The 26,583-nt window shown below is 50.2% G+C and overlaps 1 protein-coding gene across 2 annotated transcripts in view; it reads left to right on the forward strand.

Moving 5' to 3' along the window:
* Positions 1–26,583, forward strand: part of PDE9A (phosphodiesterase 9A) — a 98,776-nt gene that overhangs the window by 23,091 nt on the left and 49,102 nt on the right. The window contains exons 2-4 of one of the 2 annotated variants that reach the window (XM_036850576.1): positions 10,554–10,624; positions 11,916–11,993; positions 18,398–18,441. In XM_036850576.1, coding sequence (XP_036706471.1) covers positions 10,554–10,624; positions 11,916–11,993; positions 18,398–18,441 — 193 coding nt within the window. The remainder of the gene's footprint in view (positions 1–10,553; positions 10,625–11,915; positions 11,994–18,397; positions 18,442–26,583) is intronic. The other variant, XM_036850577.1, reaches the window with a different exon arrangement.

Here is a 26,583-nt window from a genome sequence, read left to right on the forward strand (position 1 = left end):
GAGGCCAAGAGACCACCTCTACTTCCCACGTGGACCACCATTAAAAGCCTGATTTCAGGCACTGCATGCATCTCTGGGCTTGGAGCCAGGCAGGTCGAGTTTGTATCCAGGACCACAGGGACCCGGCCAGGCCAGGTTCTCTCTCTGTGGCTCAAAGTCCTTCTCTGTGAGGAGGAGGAGGAGGATACCCCAAGCTTATGAGGTCCTTCCAAGGACCCAGGGTCATAGGGTGTAAGATGCTTGGCTCAGGTTCTGGCCCAAGTATGAGTTCAACCTCACTAGTTGGTGGTGGTGGTGATGGTGATCGTAGAGGTGATGGTGGTGGTGACAGTGGTGGTCGTGGTGATGGTGATCGTAGAGGTGATGGTGGTGGTGACAGTGCAGGTGGTAGTGGTGGTGGTGGTGATTGTAGAGGTGATGGTGGTGGTGACAGTGGTGGTCATGGTGATGGTGATCGTAGAGGTGATGGTGGTGGTGACAGTGGTGGTGTTGGTGATGGTGATTGTAGAGGTGATGTGGTGGTGACAGTGGTGTTCGTGGTGATGGTGATCGTAGAGGTGATGGTGGTGGTGACAGTGGTGGTTGTGGTGATGGTGATCATAGAGGTGATGGTGGTGGTGACAGTGGAGGTGGTGGTGACAGTGGTGATGGTGATGGTGGTAGTGCTGGCAGTCTTGGTGGTGATGGTGATGGTGGAGGTGATGGTGGTGGTGACAGCGGTGGTGGTGGTGGTGCTGGTAGTCATGGTGGTGACACTAGAGGCGATGGTGGAGGTGGTGGTGGAATTGGCATCCTTAGTGGTATAACCTAAAACCAGCAGATGCAAAATTCAGCCTCAGCCTGTTCACACAGGAGGATACTTGGGCACCAGTGTCCCGTGATCAGATGGACAGGCCCTGTGCTCACAGATGGAACACAGAGGAACTGAGCAGGGTCCTGCCCACAAGGACCTCACCTTCCAAAGACTGTCCTCCGTGTTTACCAGAAGAAAACTGACACTAACCAGAGTGAGGCCGAATTGATCATTTAACCTGTCAAAGTCTTTTAAATCCTACGTGGTGATCCTGTTGACTAATACACATTTGTATTGACACGATCCTGGTCTTCACTGCATTTTGGTTGTGGTTGGGTGTGGTTGGTAACACAGGGAGGTCAGTTAGCGCATCAGAGTCTGCTTTGTGGTGGCCTTCCCAAGTTAAGGTATCCTCATGTCCCGACGTATGAACCACCCAGAGATACCAACATGTTGAAGTTAAGGCTGTGTGTCCTCAGCGCCTCTTGCTTGTGAAATGGCCTTGGAGGGGTCAAGGAGGAGCCTCTCTGTCTCTAGGGAAGACACCCATACGTTTCAAGGGGCCCTCCCTGTAATCACAACTGCCACTTAACTGAGCACGTACTATGTACCAGGCCCTCTGTGTGTCATGATGAAACCTTCTCTGGGGTATGATAATCCTCACTCTGCAGGTGAAGAATCAGAGTCTCAACAAGGTGAAGAAACTTGCCCCGGGTCAAGCTGGTAGGAAGAGGGACCGGAAGTGAGCTCACTTCCCTGACCCCTCCCTTCCCACCCCTCTGCCCCACACGTGCCTGGAGCAGTGCGCGACTCTGGCACCAGCCGAGGGCAATCCTGGGATGTGAGGCAGCAGGAAACGCGTGGGCTCCAGCCAGCCCAGGGCCCACCCGGTCAGACGTAGCCCACTAAGGGCCGTCACTCACTGGCTGTCCTCGCTTCCAGGCACCCCTTCTGCCCGGATGGCCAAAGAATTAGTGCAGTGATTGCATAACTTTAGCAACTGAACTGTTTCTTTGTCAACAAATTTTACATACAGTCCTACTATATAAAGCTTGGATAAACAGTTAAGTGCCACATATTAGTACCCATTTATTCTGTAAGTTCAAATCTACGGCACCCACCAGAGAGTTACTGGGAACAGAGCGGGTCCGGGTGTGAGCACCGCGTTTGGAATTGGGGTTCAGAATGGCAGCCGCAGGCGGCCTCAGCATCAGTTACCCTCAGCTCGTTTTACCGGCCCCCAGAACGCTGCCTGAGGAGGGCCCTGACCTGCACGGTCCTGAGGCCGTGGAGAGGCCCAAAGGCCCGGGCAGTGCGGCCCTGCAACTCGCCGGCCAGGAGTCACGTACAAGACACTCAGGTCTCAGGACAGCAGTCGGGGGCAGCCTCCTGTGTACCGACCCCAAAGATGACGTGTCCCTCCTCAGATGCGTTGATATTTATGTTATTACAGCTGAGTACTTGCTTTATACTTAGTGTCTAAAGGAGCTTACGTGAGGAAAGCTGAGCCCAATGCTGGCAGGTCTGCACCACCTGCCCCTGCCCCTGCCCCAGGGCAGTGCTGGTCAACCAGAGCCCCCCTTCCCGTGTCTGGGGCGTGGCTCCCCCACCCAGGCCGGTCTCACCCCACCTGCTGGTCTGGACCCCTTGGGCTTTCTGCCCAGGCTCACTGCAGCCCCCTAGGAGGACCCCACACCCATCCTGATCCCTGAAAACCTCACTTGGGTGCGTCTGGAAGATGCATGATGTGAGGCGCATCAGGTTAGGGTCTGAAGCTATAGAAATTCTTTAACGGGAAGTTCCCGCGCATGCGCCGTGAGTCTCAGGTGGGTGGGGCGGCGGGAGGGGGGAGGAGGATGGGGGATGCGGCTTCTCTGTGGCCCCTTCTGTCTGCACGGCCTCGGGTCCCCTGGGGGCCACGGCCAATCCCTCCAGCCCCGAGTCAGCTGTGTCCCTGCAGCTGGCACAGACCCATGAGACCTGCTTTCTTGTCTGTCCCAGGAGGCACCCAGCTTGCCCTTCCCTTCCCATCCACAGGGTCCCCGCCTCTCCGTCGCCTCTGATTTTCTCCCGGTGCCTTCAGCTCACGCACCAGCTCCCTCTACTCCTAGCCAAATGCTATTTAAATTCTGATTTTTGTCCTCTGGTTAACTTGTCATTTAATTTTCTCATCCGCTTGGCTTAAAGCCAAAGAGTATTCGTTCCAAATAAAAATGGTAAAGACCTTTTTTTCCTCTCCTAAGAATCTTATGTAAATGCAGCGCAGCCCGCTGTTAGGAAGAGATATTCACAAGCCAGTTCTGTTATCAGTTATTAACCTCAGCTTCTAGATCTAGGTAACTTTTCTCTTGGTTATAAGAGCCCTGCGTATTCATCGTAGAATATTTGAAAAATACAGAGCAGCATAAAAAAGAAAAGAAAAGAACCCATTATTCCATCAGACAGTGCGAACATTTCAGGACCTCTCCTGCTGGTGTTTTCTTTTCAGAGAGAGAGAGGGAGAGAGAATCGCTTTCTTTTACATAATTTTTTATTTTGATCATTGTCACTTAGCATTACATTAGCGGTATTCAAAAACGTGATTTTAATGCCTATATAATGTTCCATCGTTGAGACTTACTAAGATGTAATCATTTCATTGCTTTGAGATATTCATCTTAATTCCATTTCTCTGCAATAACTAACACACAAGGAACAACCCCACTAGCTCTTTGCTTGCGAAGGGGCCGTGCAGGGCAGTGGTTTGGGCCTAAGCCTGGGAGGTGACTAGAACACTGCCTGGCACTTAATAAATGCTCTCTTTATTACGTTTGCTGTTATTTTCTTAAGAGCAGTTCCTGGAAATGGGATTCCAGGTCAAAGGGCACACATATGGCCACGCTGTTTCCCAGCAGGGCTATCTGGACACACATTCCTGGAAGGGCATGCCTCTCCCCACTCCCAGCCAGGGTTGGTGCCTTCACTTTATTCAGATAAGCTCTTGGGGACAATGGGAGATTAGCATGCAGTTGTGAGCAATACGGCAGAATGATCTGTGTACCCTTCACCCCGTTTCCCCCAGTGTAACGTCTTGCAAAATCACAGTACAGGGTCACTGCCAGGATGTAACCATGAGACAGTCCCCCGCCTTATGTGGACTTTCCCCGTTTTGTTGAGCTCATCTGAGTGTGTGTGTTGAGTTCTGTACAATTCAATCACATGTGTAGGGTCTCTTATCCACCGCCACAGTCACGGTAGAGGACAGTCCCAGCCCTTTTGTGACCACGCCCACCTCCGTCCTCCACCCGGAGCCCCACCCTCCTACCCCCCACCTCCATCCCTAACACTGTTCTCCATCTCTATAATTTTGTCGTTTCAGGAATGTCGTATAAGTGGAATCATACAGCATGTAACCTCTTGGGGTTGGCTTTTATTCACGCAGCATAAATCCCTTGGAATCCATCTCAGTTGTGTAGATCAGTAATTCATCCACAGTGTGGACGGACCAGAGTTTGTTTAACATTCACCTATTAAATGGCATCTGGGTTACTTCCAGATTTGGGCTCTCCATCACTTTTTCGTTCTTGCCAATGTGGTGGCTTGCCTTCCATTTCTTGGAGGCCAATGTGGCTATTTTTAGAAGTCAGTACCCTAGTTTGGTTGGGTGGAGATTTCTGATGCCGTGTGACGCGTAAAATTCATCATCATCAAGTAAATACGAGTATGATGAAGCGTCAGTGCTGAGATTTAAGATGCTGGGGGGCTGAGATCAATAACCGACGTGGATGGAGCGAGGAGGGGCCAGAGTGAACGTCGCTGGAAGAGGCGTTGAGTTCTCATTAACAGAGGAAGGAACCGGAGCCGGGTACCGCGTGGAGGAACAGAGCTCGCCGCGTGCCCTCGGGAAGGACAGCTTGCTGGGAAAGGAGAAGTGCCTTTCTTCCCTGCCTGCTTCAGGACCTCAGCATCCTGGTGTCTACGTACCCCGGCTCTCATCTTCAGCTGCAGCCGTTTAAAATCACTTCGGGGGAAAAACTGCAGAAGAATTACAATGAGGAAAATTTTGCTCGAGATTCATTACTCCAAGTTCAAAGACGCTCCGTGAAAATTGTTGCTAATGCAGTCGAATAAAAAATTTCACATTCGGTGCAAGCATTAACAGCAAGACGAACATAATTGCATGTCTTACAGTAGCCAACCCCAAAAGCACAACTTACCTGACATGCATAGTTTTTACTGATTTTGAAAGGGAACTAATACCATCCTGGTTTACGAGCTTCGTGAGCTGTCTCCCTGGTGAAAAAGATTGTAGCCGGCCTGGCAGAGAAAATTCCCGGGGGCACACTGCAGTCTCAGGAGGCCTCCGACCGTCCCCCTCCCTGCCTGGTCCCTGGTCCCCTGCCAACATCCACAAACTGAACTTTTCTTTTGTGATAGTGGTGGGTTTTGTCTTTCTCAACCCAAACGTAAATTGCCGTTTGGTTGTCATGTTTGTCCAGGACTGGGAGCATTTCCCAACGTAGAGCCACAAATGTCTGAGTGAGAAACCCACAGCTTCCAGTGGTCGCTGACTCCATGCCAGTCCAAACCGAAACTTGACAAACCCAGCAAGAAATGTTCTCAGCAGCTGCAAGGAAGTGCCTCAGATAGCAATAGGAAACCAAACTCAGGTTCCCCTCTCCGAGTGCAGGCCCCAAGGGTGCTCATCCCAGCCCCCGAGGGTGCTTAGAGGTGCGGGGTCCGGGGACCAGGGGGCGGTGCTGTCTCTCTGCTTTCTGGGTGTCTCTGCTCCCTTATCACTGCCCCTCCTGGGCGGGCTCCCCATTACTCAGCAGAGGAAATAGTGTTCTCAGCAGCCACTGCCGACCACGTTTGCGCCGAACAGATGCCTAAATGACCAGCGTAAATGGGGCGGGGGCAGTGACAAGTGGCTTCCACCTGTGGAACCCAAATGAAAGGGCGCTCTACTCGAAATCTTTCTCGTGCCTGAGCACCGCCCCCAGGGTGGCCCTCCCCCACCCCCACCCGCTTCCAGCAGCAAGGCTCATCCCGTGCCTGGACCGCGGATGCCCGGCACCGACAGCCGGCCCCCCACGACTCCTCCTCCATCCACCACCTTAAAGGGGGGAGGCAGGAAGGCAGAGGACAGGAAGGTTGATGGACATCAACACCAGCATTTTTTGAAACTTTCTTTTAAGAAGCTTCACCTGCGTGAACTCACACGTGGATTTTAAGTCATGCGCGTCGGGGGCATAATCCATATACCGTGCGTATATGGCAACTCAAGACACTGGGCTCTCCTGCCCTCTGCCCCTCCCCTCTGCCCACTGTGATCCGGCCTCCCTCCCCCCCCTTCTCCGGGGGCTGCGCCTCCTTAGTGATCTCGTGGGTGGCCTGGTGTGGTCAGCCCAGGTCAGACTCCCCGTGACCCTGTGACTCACCCCAATTGCCAGCAGCTCCGGATCGCTTAGTGAAGTTCTCACGAGGAAAGGAGATTGTGTGCTGGCCCGACAGTTGTAGGTCAGGCTGCGGGCAGGGGCAGGGTCCCCAGGGGCCAGGGCTGCCCGGCCAGGGCTCTCGGGAGGAGCCCCGTGCTTTGAGGGCTGTGGCTGGGCCGCGGGAGTCCCCTGGGTCTCGCTCCCAAGTCCCCACCTGTAAGGACAGACCTACAGGATGTCTTCAGAAAGGTCCCCACCCAGCAACCCGGCTGGGAGGGCACAGCCCTGACCAGAGCCCTGGGCCCATTTCCTGGGCTGCCCGACTGGGATGGGTCAAGGCCAGTCCCAACCGTGCACTGGGCCAGAAAGCCTGGTCAACCCGCGTGTGCCCCGGGACACTCACCTCTCTTCCTCGTCTGCACTGTTGGTCGCTCCCCACAAAGCCCCAGCCCCGTCCTGCTGAGAGCTCGCGGCCTGGAACTCCCACCCCGGGCTCCATCCCTGCCTTTCTGGAGCCAAGGGTCCCCCGCCTACCAAGAAACAGTGGAAACGGAGGAGCTGGGTTACACGTCCTTTCTTCACGCTCTGGAAACCCTGCAGTCGTACATCTGAGGTCCTACTGAAATAAAATTGGGTGCCAGACAAAGGAGGGCCAAAAGTCACTTTGGGTGCGTTTGGCAACCTGAAGAGCCCTGGAGACTTCCGCCCACAGTCAGGATTTTAGAGCCAGCGGGGGCCGGGAGGTTCACAGGAGCAGAGCTGGCGCGCAGCTGAATTTGGTGTTAGAGCGACAGCGTCCTGAGGGCTGTGCTCGAGCACGTTCCCTCGCGCGTCACCCATCTCAGCCCTGAGAGGCAGGTGCCGCTGGTGTGATGGACCTCATTCGCAGAAAGGCAAACTGAGGCTACGGGGTGGTGGCGGTCTTGCCCGCGACGGCGGAGGGGTGGGTGGGGCACCGGGAGGGAACCGATGGATAGAAGAATAACCGACAGGGAGCGCAGGACCCCCTGCTCTCGCCAGGACACCATCGCTGGGTGGGCGGGGGGTGAATACAGATATTACACGCCATGCAGAGACTGCGAGTCAGAGCTGTTTGGGTCACGTGTGTGTGCTGGACAGAGGGAGGCCTGGGCTGTGATCCTGACCCCCTGACCCCTCGCCGGCTGGGCCCGGGGGAGCTTTGTCCAGCTCTGTGTGCTGCTTCCTCCGGGGACCCCTCAGAACACAGCTTGGCGGGTGGCTGGTTTCCATGAGTACTTGTTACCCAGCTCTGCAGGCAGCAGGAAGGTTCCAGGTGCCGAAGTTCCCTCTGACATTCACAGGTCCCAGCTGAATATGAGGGAGGACCAACATCCAGCAGAAGAGAGGCCTCTGGGCTCTCCCTTTTTTTCTCTTGTCCTGTTTTAACATCGCGGTGCTGCCGGCCAAGCCACATGAAAGGGTCTGGGGTGACCTGCCGTGCTTACTGATGAGCCGCAGCCCCGGGGCAACGTAAGACCCTTATTTCTCTGTTAATCATGCTGCCTCCACTTTTCACGTTTAAATTTCATTTCACCAACGCTTTTTTCCCCCGCTGTTTATTTCTGGATAGAGGATAAAGGATTTGCAGAATGATTCAGCATGGGAACAGAAAGCCTTGTGCCCTCCTGACCAGGCTGCCTGGTGACGGGGGCGGGGGAGGGGTTCTTCCCAGGCCAACCAAGCCTTTGTGCTACAGGGACTGGTTTCCCACACCAGGAACAACCCATCTAGGCCGGGAGCGTCTCCTGACACCCGGCCAAGAACTAGGCTGTCCAAGCACTTCCGATGTTAGGGTTCACGTGATGCTTCACCCCAGCCTCTCACCTGCGTTGGCCCTGCTAAAGGCTCATTAACTAACTAACTAAATAAGGCAAAAGCCTGACTCTCGCACAGATGTGAAATGGCCACACGTCAAACTAACTTGTTAGCTGAACAGGGGAAACAACAAGATGTTACAACCAGTTCAGAAGTGCAATCAAAGAACCCTGCATATCTCTACAGTAGAGGAATGTTGAAATGGATTTACAGATGGACACAGCATGGCTTTCCATTGCAATGGAATACACCCGATGCAATCTTTTCTGCTTATTTCTGATTTCCTTCCACCCCCCCCCAGTCAAAAATAATCTCAAAGACTGTTCTGGACCCAGAAGAAGGCCGACCTCCCTCACTAGGTTGGGCTGGATCGGTTACAAAGGGGCAGTGAGAGTGTCAGTGTGCCCTGTGGGCCCTTCTGGGTTTGTTTTGCTGCTTCATAATTGGATTTTTTAAAGCGTCTATTATTTGCTATCCCGAGGCTAGGAAGCCATCACAAAAGACTGGCTCCTCCAGATTTCATCTGCAGTGCTTATAAAGTTGGGCAAACTCAACTCTTGTCAAGGCCCCCAGGATATTCCAAGCTCCTGGTCTTTCTTCCCACCTCCCTCCCTGGGGAGGGCCTTGTCAGCACTAACTTCCTGGAGTCACGCTCAGCTCCTGACCAGCATCTGGTCATGACCTGCAAGCCACCTCGCCCTGTTCCGGAATCTCCGGGCAGATCGAATGTTCACAGACGGAGCTGTCTTGTCCTCTGCCTCGGCCCCCCACCCTCGCCTTTGACTGGGGTCTGGAATAAACCCACGCGGTCAGCCTGCACCAGGTGGACATGAACTTCACAGAGGCTTGAATGGGAAAGTCAGAAATGGTCCCGTGTCAGTGGGCGAATGGCCAGGACCTCGCACCTCACCCGTCTTGGGCACAGCTGCAAAGGCCGAGGCGTGAGCTAAGGCCTGTGCTGGGGGCGCTGGGACGCACTGTCGTGAAAACGCCGGGGGGGACGAAGGCGCAAGACTCCTCTGGCGGTGGGGTCGGGGGGGCCGTGTGGAGAAGCTGGCCCTGAGTCCCGAGGGCTGGGAGGACGGAGAGCGGAGGAGGGTCTCTGGGAAGGGGGGACCCAGAGCAGAGGGCGAGGCAGGGGCACCCGTGGACCGGAGTGAAGACAGGAGCGGGAGCTTGGCGAGGGCACAGCCTTGAGGGACACACCCCAGAACCTCAGGTGCCCAGCGAGGAGGTGGACCTTCTCCGGTGGGCGTGCGGGGCAGCAGAGGTATCTGCACAGGAAAGTGGTACAACCAGGTTTGAGTTCTAGAAACCAAGGGTGGGTGCCGGGCTGAGACCCAGCAGGGCCAGTGCAGGGGCTGCTGCCGGGGTGCAGGCGGGACCAGCTCTGAGCCAGGCCGGTGGCCGCCAGGTGGACAATGCCGACCAAAGGCCCTGTCACCAAGGATGCGAATACCACCTCGGGGGTCAAGCGGGCAGCCCGGACAGTGGCGCTGGCTGAGTCTCAGCGTAGCCAGGCGGGCAGCACACAGGAGGCCGTGGTAGTCAGGGAACAGCTACGTTTGCGGGGAAAAATATCTGCTTACTCTGTTTTACTGTTTCCAATAAAAAAAGATGCAAACTGATCTGGCTGAAAAAATAGCGCTCTGGGCACTGAAAAATGCCCACTCTCCTCAGCTTGGCTCTCCCCACGCCCACGGACTCCTGCTGGTGAGCAAGAGGGGCCTTACAGCAATTAGCCAGGGAAAACGTTGAAGGAAAACCTCTGTTACGGTGAAAATGGGAGCCTTGGCGTGGACTGTCCCGTGCGCTGTCCAGCCTTGGAGAGCAACCCCCTCTCTGTACGTGAAGCCCCCTCTCCCAGGGAGGGGTTCCGGAGCCCAGATTCACAATTGGGACCCCTCGGACAAAAGATGCTGATGTGACGTGTTTCTCTCCTGTCCAGCAGGGACTGGACACCCAGGCCGTGTGTAAAATTGCCTCCGGTGAAATTTGTTCACTATGCAGACTGACGGTTCCAATCGGACCCTTTCTCAGGGTGATTCCCTCTTGGATTTGGTCCTGCACCTCAGCCCCCAAATCCTAAAAGGCAATCTTTTTAAGCTAATGATCTTAAATTTCTTTTGCATAATGGCTCCGGAGGTCGTTGGAGACCCCCTGCGATGTGATATCATTAAGTCGAGGTTGTTGATGGTGCATCAGACATCACCCTGATGGGCACGAGGCAGCATGTCACCGGCAGGTGTCCTTATGTGGGTGATAGCGTTGTTTTTCACAACTCTTTTCAGCGAACAAAAAAGTGAAGTTTTTCTCAACCTGTATAAATCGACTCAGTGAAGAGACGTGCATGTAACATTCCAGTGCCCACGGTTATTTTGTTTTTTCTTTGTAAAATTAACCTGCAGGTCGGGACCAGAGAGAAAGCTCTGGAATCTGACGTCACCATGGAAACCAGCTGCCCTGCTCCTGCCTGACCCTCACGGCCTTCTGCTTCTGTTTTGCAGGTGGTCTTTAGCAAGTATTGCAACTCCAGCGACATTATGGACCTGTTCTGCATCGCCACCGGCCTGCCTCGGTGAGTGACCCGGAACTGCCCCCGCCAGGGGGACGCCTTTAAATTCACCTGGAGGGACAGGTACCTGGGAGGGCGAGTGGCCGAGTCTAGGGGACAAGAGGGGTGGTAGGGCCCGTGGGCTCACCTTGTACCTTGCACTCGGGACCTTTCGAATCAGTGGATGAGTCCCTGGAGGTTTCGGCCACCGCTGTGCTACACGGAAGGAACCTTTGGGCGGAATTAGGCAGAAACTACTGTCTTAAGAGTTTCTTTTTTTCTTTCGTTTATTTCTTTGCTTTGGGAGAAAGGGTAAAGGACGGTAGTAGTGTTTAGACTTTGGTCCCCCAGCCCCAAATGATCCAGCAAGGGGGAGAGAGGGGCTCATCACAGATCAAGGTTTAGGAAAAGACTGATGTCAGAAATAAGTTGAAAAGACCAGAAATCTACCTTATAGAACCATAAGAATTCCAGAAGAATTCTTTTCCCAAAATCAACAGTTTGTTCCAGCAAGTGGATTTTCTGTCCTAACTTCCCAACTATAGAGAGTGATAAGGAGCAGCTTTGGCCTGCAGTTAACTAAGGTTATGACCCAGGTCAAGGAGGGTGAGAGAGAAGGACAGTAGGAGCCTTTCAGAGTCAGGTGAGAAAAAGGAGAGTCAGGGATGAGATTACACACCTGAAGTTACAGCAAGTAGCGGTTTGTAGCAGCCAGAGATAGCCCACAGTTCGGGGCATCTTTTATTAAGCAATGTGCTAAGAAATAAATAAATGTTATTCTTTAGAACAACCTGGGTTTCAGGTGTCACCCGCATTGCACAGATTTTGATACACAACTGAAGACCAGAGAGTTAAGTCACATGGTTAGGCAACACCTCGCGTGAAAGACCCCACAGATGAGAAGTTGGAGGAAGATTCAATTGATCCACTTAAAACTGTTTGGTAGGAGAGCTTTTTGCCCGTTTAGATAGACTCCCACGGGAAATGAAGTAGAAAGGCAAACCCTGAATTCATCACTGGCTGATACAAATGTTCATTTCTACTTTACCACAATTTAATCTCCCAACTCAACAAATTACACTTTCTCCAATTCCCGTTTTACATTACTTACACATCTACTGAGCATTTAGAAGTACACACACAGCCCGTAACTTTGTTTACAAGCTGAGGGCCAGTGTCCTGAGGCCGACTCCTCATGGCCCCTTGGGCAGGACGGGCCTGCTACCCGGGCTCCTACCTCATGGGGGGCCCAGATTCAAGTGTGCACCCAGGGGACAACATCGGGGTGAAGACACTGGCTTCTCCTGTCTTCCAGGAACACGACCATCTCCCTCCTGACCACGGATGACGCCATGGTCTCCATCGACCCCACCATGCCCGCCAATTCGGAACGGTAAGCGGCTGGTGGGCTACGTCAGCTCCTTCTCGTGGTGTGTCTGACAGCTCTCTGCATGCACGGCAGGGCCTCCATGGTTGTTTTTTAAATTTACTGCTGCAGGAAAATCTGAATTTAAACCAAAGATGGGAGGGTCTGGGAAGGAGGCTGCTGGTTCCTTTGCAGAACTTGTCACTTTCCAAGAAAGTAGCAGCTCTAAATGTGGCCAGGGACCTTTCCGAGGCTCCACAAGAGCCCTCTGAGGGGGCATTTACAGATGGGGAAACCGAGGCACTGAGTGGCAGTAGCAGAGCTGCCCCCAGTCCATCGGGGCAGGAGATTCCCTGACCGGGTTCCCTGGGCAGCGCCGGGCGTTGACCCCCTGGGGCAAGTCCTGGAGTTGTCAAGCACTGCCCACCGGCTACTCTGCCCAAGACGGCGGAGGTTGGGGGCTGGGAAGCCTGGGGGCCAGAGGAGCGAAACCAGGAGAGACCTAGAGAGGAAAAGACTTGGGCAGGAAACACACCTGTGAACATCTGTAAAACAGCCCGGCTGCATGCGGCCGGAGGGAGTACAAGGAGTCCAAGCAGAGCCTCTCCCATCCGCGCCCGGCCCTCTGCCCCGCGGCTGGCGAGGTCCCCGGTGGCCCCCACTTTGTATTTGCAGCAGGGCCAGGCAGAATCCAGCCCGCGTGCCCTGCGAGGCCGGAAGCAGCAGCGTGATTGGGAGTGGGGTGCCCCTCGGGACCCCTGTTTCTCCTGCCCCTCACTGTATCCCCCTCCGAGGGACACGTGTCAATCCGGCCATCGGGGTGCCCCCCCCCGACTGAACCAGGCCAGCTACTCCAGCCGCAGGAGAGAGCGTGCCCAGGCAGACCCTCGAAGTTCCCGGCCACTGGAGGGCCCTGGCCCCCTGATGGCAGCGTGGGAGTATTTGGGCTCCCATGATGGGGTCCCTGGGACCTCCGCTGTAGGTGCCCAAAAGGTTCCCCCGACCAAAGGTGTGTGCACAGCTGAGCGCCCAGGGGTGGGCACCAGCTCTTCTTCCTCTGTCCCCCGAAGCCACCTGTCAGCCACCCACGCCGGCCTGGGTGCAGGATGCCTGGCCCCAGGCAAGGGCTCAAGACCTCGCGAAGACTGGCAGGCTTTGGTGCAGGAAGCCCGGCAAGTGACAAACCCTTGGGATGTACAAAGTCCTAGAACATCTGAACAGCCTCCGATGTCCTCCGAGCTCCGTGGTGAGCGGCCAGCACTGTCCTTCCCCGAGCATCTGGGTGCTTCCGCCCGGTCTCCCCTCCCCCTCCACTGCATCCATCAGTCTCCTGAACTTTTAATTTCGTCATCAGGAGCCTCTGCCCCCACGCGTTCTGGCTCTGATTACACTCTGATTATCGGCTCCGGGCTCCCCGGAAAGAGCGATGCTAATTGCATTCCCGGAGGCTCCAGGAAGATTGTCGTAAATTGTGGCATAAGCTCCAGCCTGACCCAGATCTGTATTCATAAGGAAAGTCACGAGTGACCTGCCACCCCTGACGTCCACAGGATACAACGATGTCAGAGGGAAGTGCCCTGTCCGTGCCAGCCGGTGTCTGATGGGGCAAAACTGCATTTTTCCCGCATTAATTTAAAGCAGTTTGTGGTTTGTCCGTTCTGTTCTGTCACTTCATCATATCTCCTTTGGCTCTGTATTCTGTGCTAGCCCTTCTCAACGGGGGGCAGTTCTGTTCCCCAGGAGACACTTGGCGAAGTCTGGAGCATTTTGGCTGCCACATCAGGGGATGGGGTCTCTGGCACCCAGCGGGCAGAGACCAGGGCTGCTGCTCTACCTCCCCCAGTGCCCAGGGCTGGTCCCACCCCAGACTCACCTGCCCAAATGTCAGTGTTGGCGAGGCTGAGAACCGGTGCATGTGGTCCCCGCTGCTTTCTCGTCGCAGAACTGCCCGTTGTCCCCCAGGCCACCAGCCTCACGCACACCCCGGGGGGGCTGGCTGAAGCAGAGCCCCCTCCCTCCCTCTCCCCTGGCATTTCTGCAGCTTCCCAGGTGGTGATGCTGTTGGCCGGGACCTCCTTAATCACTGTTCTCTGCACTGGGCATCCCCTCCCCTGCTTCTGTCTGCTCCCTGCATTTGAGGTCATGGACTTCTCCTTTTCTCGAGCTGCCTCCATCATCTTCCCCCCGGCTGTGTCTGCTTCCCACTCTCAGCCCCCGAAAGGCGGCGTTCCCCAAGGTTCCCTTCCCGCCTGCTCACCTCCCCCTCCCGGATCGTGCACGAGCCCCAGCGAGGCCTCCGATCTGCTCCGTTTGCCTCTAATTCTCCGGTCCCACGCTTCCAGCTGCCGTCGGGGGTCCCGCCCCCTCTAAACATGCGCGGTATAACCTAGTCCGACCAAACCAGTGACCGTCAGCCCTGCCTGCAGGTTCAAACCACCAGCGATCATCAAAAAGGCTCTGGTCACCAGAGCCCCACTAGGACCCAGGAAATGTGGATTTTTGAGGGATTTTTTTTTAAAGCTCACCGGGTGATTCCAATACGCAGCGAGGGTGAGAGTCACCGGTGTAAAGTGGGCAAAACCTAAGAAACTACTCTTGACCCCCAGGTGGGTGCTCAGCCTGCCAGTGACCAGAAGGTCACCTCTACCAGACACAGGGTTTCCCCTTCTCGGAAAGTGCTGGATAAATTTTGTTTCTTCCCAGAAGACGGTCAAGTCAGGTCGTGTCCCTCCAGCTTCCTCCACCGCTGAAGACGCTGCAGCCCCTCGGTCCAGCCTTGTCAACGCCTGTACCCTGCCCCCAGCCTCGGATTCAGGAACCGCCTCCCGGGAGAGGCTCTCCTGCAGGTGCCAGCTCGTCCGCCTTGCCTGCTTTCTGCCCGGTTCACACTCGCAGGGGGCGCTTTTCACAGCCTCTTCTCCAAATTGCAAGGGCTCTTGACTGTGACCACCTGGTTACTGATGAGAAGTCGGGGGTCCCAGTTTTCCCATCTCCTATACTGAACTTTTCGGCTCATGTCAAACCAAATCTCATGACCTTCTGACTCTTCCTTCAAAATGCTTCTTCCCTTAACGATCAGAGAACGTTCAGAGCAGCATTTTAAATAAGCTGGAACATATTTACCTAAGTCAGAGAGGCTCTAATCTAGCAATGGGCTGAGTAGCTTCCTGTCTCCTTTGGAGCTGATAAGAAAGGTGATCGATTGCTAATCGCCCTCATTCCTAAAGACGAACAAACACAGGTAGACACGTCCCAGCTTCGTTCAGATCACGCTCGGCGGGACAGCGTCTGGTCTCAGTGCTCCTTTCTGGACAAGGGGACATTCTGGATCCCGTGGTGTCCCGCTGAGCAGCGTGTTGCTTCTTGACCACCCTTCCGTTTCTGCCTCCGCCGCTTCAAGATCCTTGTTGAAGGAGAGAAACAGACCCTTAAATAGTATGAGGAAAAAACGGGGCATGTGGAGAGAGGGGAGAGCCGGGACGGCACGGCACACGTGTGATACAAACGCTCCTTTATTTCCAATTTTAGCCAAGTTGTGATACGTGAAGCTGTCCACCGGATGAAATGGCTGAGCGCTTACAAGGATGGTGTGTGTGCCCATCCCCTCAGCTGGGGAGAAATGCTTCCTGCATTCCGGCGCGGCTCCCACTAAACGTGTTTGAAAAGAGGCATTTTGGAAAAAGACAAATACAAGTTCAAGGCAAATGGAAAGTGGTTTATCTCAATTCTGTTGCTGAGGAAGGAATGATGAAGCTGCAACTCAATTTAGGCCGAGGCAGGAGTTTATTCAATCGTGGAAGCAACATAACTGGTTCTGAGAACATTCCTGCTGTTGAGTCAACAGGATTAAGGAACCAAGGGCCAAGAGTAATCTTGGGGAGCCAGCTGTGGTCAGCGCCTCTGACACGGTGTAAGGGGGGCGGGCGTGTCGGGACACGCGGCTCTGTCTCTCCCCATCCACACCTCCAGCACCTCCTCTGTGCCGTCACTGTCACCTCCCGGCCAGCGTCGGCCTGTGGAGAGCAGGGGAAGACAGTCCTTGTGGCTGCAGGGGAGGGAGAGAGGAGAGAAAGGGGGGAAGGGAAGGCCCCTTCCTGCGCCCCTAGGGCCTGGGATCCCGTCTCTCCACCCACTGCCCCAGCATCAGTGCTGCTGATGGGGCTGAGGGAGGAGGAGAGAGGAGAGGTGACGCCCACCTCGCCGTGGCTCTCAGCGCCCCTCACCCCATCGCCGCAGCCCTGGCCCCCCCAGGCAGCACCGACACGTGCTCTGGACACGACCCTGGTTCAAAGTCAGCCCCGCACACGCGGTGGGCTTCAGGGAGGTTCCCCCCTTCCCTGAGCGGTGGCTCCTGGAAACCTGCAAGCTGGCGAGGCTGACGGCTGCTGGGAGGACCCGGGGAGGGTGGACTTGCCCGCCCTGCTCGCCATCAGTGTGAGGACGGAGGCAGCTAGTACCACCTTGGCCAAGCCCCGCCCCAGCCGGGTGTCTCACCTGCTCTACAGGTGGAGCCACACTTCAGACCGCGTGGATTCTGAGCAGGATGTTCTGTGATCTCCCAGGACCCAAACACCATTACGATGAAACCTCTGTAGGGAAAGTGCCCCAAGTCCCAAATAACCAACTTCCGGGGACCTTTGGAAGAGGGCCTTTCCCCAAGCAAGGTGCATGCTCCTGCGGGGGGGATGGGTGGGGTTGACTTGCCCCTCACGGGCTCCACCAGGAGGAACCCCTCGTGGGGAGGCGGGACTCGAGACCACCGTGGGCTTGACCATCCATCACCTATTAGTGCCACGCAGTTGTTATTTTTATACTTTACTGGCATTTTAAATGCAAACAATCTTCCGTGTGCCCTGTAACTGCTAAACCAAAGGATGCCAGTTAGCCACTGTTCAGAGTCTGGTGTTTGGTGTAACTCCTTCCAGAGTCTCTGTACTTTCTTTCTCCATCGCTGAGCTGACTCTCCGTCTGTGACCCTGTAACTTGCCGTGTCTCCCTAACGAGATGTCGTGGGCATCCCTCCACGTCAGTACTTGCTCACTCATCTCCATCTTTTTGACAACTGAATGACACTCCACAGTTCAGCTAATGTGTCATCCGGCCCCGGCGGATGACATTTCTTAGCCATTCAAACAGCAGCATTCACGTCCTTTCAACGTGTACTTGACCGTGGAACGTGGGATCTGTGAGGGCAGAGTGTTCTTGTCTGATTCACTCTTTTTTTTTTTTTTTTAATTTTATTTATTTATTTTTGGCTGCGTTGGGTCTTCATTGCAGTGCGCAGGCTTCTCACTGCAGTGGCTTCTCTTGCTGCGGAGCACAGGCTCTAGGCGCACAGGCTTCAGTAGTTGTGGCATGAGGGCTCAGTGATTGTGGCTCACAGGCTCTAGAGCGCAGGCTCAGTAGTTGTGGTGCTCGGGCTTAGTTGCTCCACAGCATGTGGGATCTTCCCGGGCCGGGGCTCAAACCCGTGCATTGGCAGGCGGATTCTTAACCACTGCGCCACCAGGGAAGCCCTGATTCACTCTTATATCACCAGAACCCGACCACACCGAGCACTCTGTGTAAAATGTGTTGAATGAATGAGCGAGTGACATATGAAGGTATCCCTGTGTAAGATAACCAAAAGAATTAATACTTTCGTTCCTAGGTTCACATGCTGAGACAAAGGATTTTACATTTGAATCAGTGCTGCTAGGTTGCTTTCCCCTAGGTGGTGGCAATCCGTACTCCCACCAGCAATACCTGTGAGAACCTGAGCCCCTGTGCCCTCACAGCATTCATGTTACCAGGTTCTAAAATTGGGGGAAAAAAAATACCCTCTTTCTTGAGGTCCCTCTTTTTATTTTTATTAACTGTTATCAATGATTGCCTGTTCCTATTCTTTGCCTATTTTCCATTGACTTGTCTCCCCCCCACCTTTGCCAGAGGTCCTTGTATGTCAGGGACAGTGACCTTTACTCTGTCTTTCCTATCACCAGTATCCTCTCCCCACCCCCTGTGGGTCTCATGATTACCGGTGGTGACATCACCGAGGTGCCAGTGCATTTTCGCCTGAGTTGTTGACACCATCCTCTCTTGTGCACTTGGGGGACGCAGTCTCCAGGAGCTCAAAGCAAAACAGGGAGAGCCTCCTGTAACAGTCAAGTGTCAGGACAGACCAGGACAATTCTGTGCCATCCCAGCTGCATTCAACATGTTTATTTTATTAACCAAATATGAACATTATAGAGGAGGTCCGTTGTTTAAATGATATATTTAAAGTATTTAGAATTCTTCTGAATGAGAAAGCTCAGACCTGCCAAAGAAATTCATTTTAAAAAGACCTAATTCACCGAACTCTAATTCAGCCCAAGTGCTTCTCTCTCGAACCAGATGCACATGAACATCTTTGACAGCATCTTACAGTGCAACTGCCTTCTCTCTTGCAGGACTCCCTACAAAGTGAGACCTGTGGTCATCAAGCAACTCTCTGGTAAGGCCTTGCTATCATTTTTTTTTTTTTTTTCATTTTTTAAATTAAAAGAAAAAAAAAAAAAGAGCTCCAGGCTGCGCCTGTGATTGAATATGTATGAGTTAGGCATTGAATCTGAAGCCTGGTACCGTTACAGAATCTAAAGCCGCGTACTGCTGCAGAGACAGCCGTACTCTGCCCGCCACAAACCCCCAGGATGCCCAGCCCCACCCCCTCCCACCCGGTCCTGACGACTTAGCAGACACTGGGTGACACCCCACTCTTGTCTCCCTGGGCCCAGTACCTGTCCTGACCATTCAGACTGTGAGGCAAAAAGGCCAGCCCCCAGGATGCCTCATACAGTCAGTAGTGTTGCTTTCTTAAAATCCCATTTCCTTTTGGATCTTTGATCACTCTAATTTATGTATGATTTATGCATAATAAAATGCTCCCATTTAAGTGTATATTCTGATAAGCTTTGAAAGTTCTGTGCATCCTTGTTAACTACCACCAAAACCAAGACTGGGAACATTTACATCACCTAAAAAAGTTCTCTTGTGCCTCTTCCCGCTTAGCCCCTGTCCCTCCACTCCTGGTCTCTGTCAGCCACCAACCAACCGCTCTCTGACACCATAGATTAGATTTGTCTTTTTGAGAGTTTCATAGAAAATGAAATTATGTAACACGTGTACTCTTTTTTGACTCGATCTAATGTTTCTGAGACTCGTCCATGTGTTATGTGTATCAGCGATTCTTTCCTTTTTATTGGTGAGTAACATTCCAGGTATGGCTGGACCACAGTTTGTTTATCCATTCACCTGTTGAAGGACATCTGGGTTATTTCAGATTGGGGACTTTTATGAATAAAGCAGCTGTGAGCATCCAAGTACAAGCATTTATAGGGACATATATTTTTATTTCCCTTGGAGTCAATGGGATTGAATGGGATTGGTGGATCACATGGCTAAGTGTATATTTCCCTTTATAAAAAGTACTGCCAGACAATTTCCCTGCACCTCTTGCATCCCCACCCATGATGTCCGAGAGTTCCCGTTGCTTCACAGTCTCAGCAGCACTTGACATTGTCAGTCCTTTTTGTGTTAATCAGTTCTATTGGGTGTGGAGTGGTACTGCATTTGGTTTTAATTTGTGTTTCCCTAGTGATTAATGATGGTGAGTATCTTTAAAGTATTTACTGGCCATTCTTAAATCTTCTTTTATGAAGTATTTGTTCAAATCTTTTCTGATTTGTTGGTTGTGGTGATGGTGGGTAGTTTTCCTTCTTACTCTTGAATTGAAAGCGTTCCTGGTATATTTGGGATACACACCTTTTGTCAGGTAGATATTATAAATATTTTCTCCTCATCTGCAACTTGCTTCTTCATTTTCTTATGAGTGTCTTTCAATAACCAGAATTAAGTTTTGATTAGGCCCAATGTATCAATTGTTCTTTTATAGTTTGTACTTTTTATGTCCAAAGAAATCTTATTTTATCCCATAGTTGTGAAGTTTTCTCCTCTGTTTTCTTCTACAAGTTTTATAGTTTTAGTTTTTGCATTTAGGTCAGTGATCCATTTTGAGCTAATTTTTGTGTATGGCCTGAGGCAAAAGTTGAGGTTTATTTTTCTTTTTAAAATTTAATATTAATTTAATTTTAATCTTTGCAAAATTGATGTCTACAGAATAGAATTTTGATGCCACCCATACTGTGCTGGATGGTGTGTGAGTGAGGCCCTGATGTTTCTGTGTCTCAGGGTCTCATCTTTCAGGTGACAGCGTTTACATAGGAGCACTGGTTGCTTTAAATATTTTTATGCCTGAGTAGCTCTTTATGAAAACTCTTAATTCAGTTCTTTTGATAGTAGATGTTAGAATAAAATCTGAGTTCTAACCTTTTTTCGTATGAAAATAACTTTCTTTTTTTAAAATAAATTTATTTATTTATTTTTGGCTATGTTGGGTCTTTGTTGATGCGCACAGGCTTTCTCTAGTTGCAGTGAGCAGGGGCTACTCTTCATTGCGGTGCGTGGGCTTCTCATTGAGGTGGCTTCTCTTGTTGCGGAGCACGGGCTCTAGGCACACAGGCTCAGTAGTTGTGGCTCGCGGGCTCTAGAGCATGGGCTCAGTAGTTGTGGCACACGGGCTTAGTTGCTCCGCGGCATGTGGGATCTTCCCAGGCCAGGGCTCGAACCTGTGTCCCCTGCACTGCCAGGCAGATTCTTAACCCCTGCGCCACCAGGGAAGCCCAATAACTTTTTATTAACATAAAAAGCGCTTATCAAGCCCTTGACTTAATAATAAACTTTTTATTATTGTTTTTTGTTGTTGTTATTAACTAGATCCTTGACTTTATTGAGGCTTCACTAGTTTTTTTCCTGATGTCCCTTTCCTGATCCAGAATCCAATCCACACTTAGTCGTTATGCCTTCCCGTCTTCTCTGGTCTGACAGTGTCTCGGACGTTCCTTGTTTGTCATGACCTTGGCAGTCTTTAAGAGTCTGTAGAATGCCCTTCAGTCTGGGCTTCTCTGATGCTTTTCTCATGATCAGCCTGGGGATGTGGGTTTTTGGAAAGAATACAAGGAGGCCATAGTACCCACATGAATCACTGGCTTATTCTCTGTAAAGTCACTATTTTCCCCTTTCCTTGCTCGATTCTTTGGAAGCAAGTCCCTAAGTATAGCCCACCTTCAAGGGAGGGAGAAAAGAATTGAGGTTCACTTTCTCAGATATCCATTTGTTCCAGCACCATTTGTTGAAAAAAACGATCCTTCCCCCCATTGAATTATCATGGCACCTTTGTCAAAAATCAATGGACCAGGGGCTTCCCTGGTGGCGCAGTGGTTGAGAGTCTGCCTGCCAATGCAGGGGACATGGGTTCGAGCCCTGGCCTGGGAAGATCCCACATGCCGCGGAGCAACTGGGCCCGTGAGCCACAACTACTGAGCCTGCGCATCTGGAGCCTGTGCTCCGCAACAAGAGAGGCCGCGACAGTGAGAGGCCCGCGCACCGCGATGAAGAGTGGCCCCCGCTTGCCGCAACTAGAGAAAGCCCTCGCACAGAAACGAAGACCCAACACAGCCATAAATTAATTAATTAATTATTAATTAATTATTTTAAAAAATCAATGGACCATAAATGTGTGAGTCTTACTGTCATACTCCATTAATATCCATGTCCATCCTTACCCGATGCCTCACTGTCTTGGTTTCCTAGGTTCATAGTAAGTCTTGAAATCTGGGAGTGCAAGTCCTTGGGTTTCATTCTTATCTTTCAAAAATGTTTTGTTTACTCCAGGTTCATTTTATTTTCAAATCAATTTTAGAATCAGTCTGTCAGTTGCTACCCAAAAAAGTCTGCTGGGATTTTGATTGAAATGATGTTAAATTTATTGATGACTTGGAAAGAACTACTGTCTTAGTAATGTTGAGTCTTCTGATTCGTGAATATGGTCTCTCTCAATTTATTTGGATTTCCTTTAATGTCTCTCACTAATGTGTTATAGTTGTCAGTGTAAAGTTCTTGAATGTATGTTGATAAATTTATCATGAAGTATTTCATATTTTTAATGCCACTGTCAATGGATTTTTTTAAATTTCAATTTCCAGTAGTTTTTAGTTTATAGAAGTACAGTTGGCTTTTGTGTATTGACCTGGCTAAACTCACTTATTAAGTCTAGTATCTTTTTGTAGATTTCCTATGATTTTCTACATATGCAAAGATAGAATTGCTTCTTCCTTTCATATCTGATGCCATTTATCAGATTCTTTTTCTTGTTTTATTACACTAACTAGGATATCTAGTACAATAGAAGAATAGAAGGTGTGAGTGGAGATTCTTGCTTTGTTCTCAATCTCAGAGGGAATGTATGAAGTTTTTCAACATCAATTATGATGTTAGCTATAGGGTTTTCTGGTGAATACCCTTTATCAAGTTGAGGGTTTATTTGTTGGTTTTTTTAAATTTCTCATCCTAATGTGTTGAGATTTTTAATCATAAATTGGTGTTGGAATTTTGGAATTTTGTCAAATGCATTTTCTGCCTATATTGAGATCATCATGTTTTTTTCTCCTCTCTCCAGTTAGTAGTGAATTTTACTGATTGATTTTAAAACATTAAACTAAGCTTGCATTCCTAGTATAGACTCCATTTGGCCATGGCATATTTTCTTTTTGTTCTGGATTAAATTTACAAATATTTTGTTAAGGATTTTTGCATCTATATTAATGAGGGACTCTGGTCCATAGTTTTCTTTTCTTATAATATATACATCTAGCCTCATAAAATGAGTTGGGAAGTGTTCCACCCTCCTCTATTTTGTGGAAGAGTTTGTATAGAGTTGGCATTATGTCTACCTTAAATGTCTAATAGAATTCACCAATGAATCCATCTGTGTTTGGAGTTTCTTTTGAGAAGGTTTCAGATTATGAATTCAATTTAATAGGTACATTCAAGTTTTCTATTTATTTGGGTATTAATTTTAGGAAGTTGTGTCCATTTCACCTAAGTTTTATCTAAGAATATACTGGTAGATGTAGTTTGAAATATGTCTTTGTTACCCTCTTTAGGGGATTGTAGTGAAATTCCCCCTTTCATTCAAGATATTAATAATTTATATCTTCTCCCTTTTTAAGTTGATCAGTCTAACTAGAGATTTATAAATTGTATTGATTTCTTTTTCCAAAGAAATAGGTTTCGTTGGTTCTCTCTATTGTTTGTCTGCTTCCTATTTCATTGATTTCTTCTCTTATGTTTATTATTTCTGTCCTTCTACTCATCCAGATCTAATGTGTTCTTCTTTTTCTAGCTTCTGAAGGCGGAAGCTTGGATCATTGATTTTAGATCTTTCTTTTTTTATATAATAATATAAAGCTAGAGATTTCCCTCGAAGCATACTTTAGCTGTATCTCATAAGTTTTGATGTGTTGTGTTTTCATTTTTATTCACCTTCAAATATTGTCTAATTTACCTTGTGGTTCCTTTTCTGATCCATTTGTTATTTAGAAGTATATTATCTAATTTTCAAATATTTGGGTATTTTCCAGTTATCTTTCTGTTACTGATTTCTGTTCATTCCATTGTGACTATGTAACTTAAGTCTTTTTTGATTTATTGAGATACATGGTGTATCTTGGTGACTGGTCCATGTACACATAAAAAAGAACGTGTACTGTCATTACTGGATGAAAGATTCTATAAATGTCAGTTAGGTCAAGTTAGTAAATAGTGTAGCTCAAGTTTTCTGTATCTTTACATATTTTTTGTCTGCTCGTTCTATTGATTACTGAAGGATGAGTATTAAAATATGTAACTCTGTTGTGGATGTGTTGTTTCATTTCTCAGTTCTCTCAGGTTTTGCTTCATGCTTTTCAGTTTCTGTTATTGGACACATACTTATTTAGGATTGTTGTGTCTTCTTGATGGATCAACCCCTTTATTCCTATGAAAATTTGCCCTTTATCCTTGGTACTATTCCTTGTTTTCAAGTCTTCTTTATCTCATGTTACTATAACCACTCCAACTTGCTTAAGCTTAGTGCTCCTATGCTATATCCCTTTCCGTCTTTTTACTTTTAATGTCTTTATATTTGAAGTAGATTTTTTATAGGTGGCATTATCAATTCTGGCAAATTCAGCTTTTTAATTAAGTTTTTAAGCCATTTACATTAAATGTAATTATTGATATGGTTGGGTTTAAATCTACTACCTTGTTACTCATTTTCTATTTGTCTCATTATTCTTTTTGATATTTTCCACTCTTTCTACATCTTTTGGATACCGAGCATTTTTTAATTCAATTTTTTTTTCCTCCACTCTTGATTTATGAACTGTACTTCTTTGTCTTATCTCTTTGTGGCTGCTCTTGGTGTTCCAATATGTATCATCGACTCATCACAGTCTGCCTTTCAGTTCCATTATCCCACTTCACAATAATGCAAGACTCTCAGAATAGCATGATTCCATTTCTCCTTCCTCATTCTTTGTGCTTTATGTCATACATTTTACTCCTACGTATGTTTTAAACCCCATGATACACTGTTATCATTTTTTGCTTTCAACAATTATGTTTTTTTCTTCATGTCTTTTTATATTCATGTTTGCCTCTTTGTTATGTTGTGGAACATCTGGATTTTGTTTTCTTCCATTAAAGAGCATAGGCTCTGTCCTGGCAGACAGTTAAGCTACTTACAAATCAGTTTGATGCCTTTGAGACCTGTCTTCTAGCTTTGCTAGGATGGTTCTAGAGAACCCCTACTCCAGGGAGAGTTCCATCCTAAAGCTGAGGTGCCATCCCTGTGGGGTCTCCACTGATGTCCTGGTGACCACCAAGCATTCCTGACTCCAGCACTTCGGAGCTCAGACATTCGGAAATGAGCTTTGAGGATGCTGGGGGCAGGTCATGTGGGAACTTGAAGCTGATGCTGTGATTCCCATGTGGGAAGGGCAGGGGAGGTGGTGAGGAGTGATCAGATCCTGGTGTGTTCTGAACGAAGAATCAGGCTTATTTCCTGACTGAGTGGAAGTGGGATGTAGAAGAAAGAGCAGTCGGAGAAGCCTCGGGGGATCCGGCCTGAGCCACAGAAAGGATGGAACAGCAGCCCCGTGAGGGTGTGAGCTGAGGGTGACGAGGGCTCAGGGTGGGAGGGGGGGGGGGTGGTGCGTGGTTTGCCTGTTGGACATCAATGTCGGGTAGACGTGTCTAGGGGAGCTGTCACACCTGAGCTGGGGATGTGACAACGTGACACTGGACTGTCGGTGTGGGTGGTGTTTGCAGCCATGGGCCTGATGAGCTCCCCAGCAAGGGAGGGACCAAGGACTGAGCCCTAAGACACCACACTGGGGGACAGAATTCCCTGCGACGGATGCTGACGACTTGACACCATCCAGAAGAGGGTCCCTTTGAAGAACAAAGGGGAAATAAACAAGCCGAGCAGGTGGACGGGACAGGGATGAGCTTCCGGAGAGGAAGACTGTGGGGCGTGGCAGCGTGATCAGATGTTTGCACAGTCCTTGCTAGAGGAAGAAGAAAGAGGGTTTTGTGTGACTCTCTGCCCTTTGGGAATTGCTCATAGGAGTCTTTAACTCTTTGAGCTTCTCTCTCTGGAAATAGTCTTCCGTCTCCCATCCATCAACACCTGGCCTGGCTTCCCGGAGCCTCTCGGCCTTCGCCCCCGCTCAGTAACCAGTCCTGGCCATGCAGCCCTGAGTCAGGGCCTGTAAGGAGCCCCACCGGCCCTGCAGTCGCCAGGCCGCATTCATGATGGCGGGAAAAAGAACCTCAGGAGAGGACTCAGGAACCTTGTGTCCAGACTTACATGCAGCTGCCGGGGCCCGTGGGCCTGGCCTTTCCTGGGGGCCCCACCGTCTTTGCTGACCCTCTGAGTCACACGTTTCAATAAACGCTCCTAGCGGTCCTGGTGGGGCCGGGCAGTGCAGAAATGCCCCAGTCTTCCTGTGTTGCTGTTTAAATATTAGGAAACAGTGAAGAGAAGAGTATTGTGAAAAACATGACTTTTCATAGAAGAGAAGGACGGGCCAGTCCTGACCCAGCCACCACGTGTATAAGAAGACCAGCCACCGTCCAGCTGCAGATGTAAATGCAAAATACACACTGAATTTTGAAGACTCAGTATGGAGAAAAGGAATGTAAGATACCTCATGAATAATGCTTATATTTCATGTTTTCTTATTGAGATGTAATTCACACAGCATAAAATCCACCATTTTAAAGTGCACAAATTCAGTAGTTTGTAGTGTATGCACCTCGTTGTGCAACCATCACCATTCTCCAATGCCAGAAGGTTTCCATACCCTCAAAAGAAGCCCCATAGCTGCCAGCACCTACTCCCATCCCCTCACTCTGTTCCCTGGCAACCACTTGTCTGCTTTCCTTCCCCTTGGATAGACCTGTCGTGGACGTGTCGTGTAACAGAGTACGTGGCCCTTTGTGCCTGGCTTCGTTCGCTTGGCCTGATGTAGGCAGGGTTCCTCTGTGTTGTAGCGAAGGTCAGCACTCGTCCCGTTGTGTGGAAGAGCCACGTGGTGTTTTTCCACTCAGCTCATGGACAGTTTGGGTGTTTCCACTTTTCGGCTAATGTAAATGATGCAGTTGTGAACAGGTGTGGGCAAATTTTCCTAGGGATGATACATGTTGAAATGAGATA

Source organism: Balaenoptera musculus, chromosome 4, assembly GCF_009873245.2.
Source record: "Balaenoptera musculus isolate JJ_BM4_2016_0621 chromosome 4, mBalMus1.pri.v3, whole genome shotgun sequence".
NCBI lineage: Eukaryota > Metazoa > Chordata > Mammalia > Artiodactyla > Balaenopteridae > Balaenoptera > Balaenoptera musculus.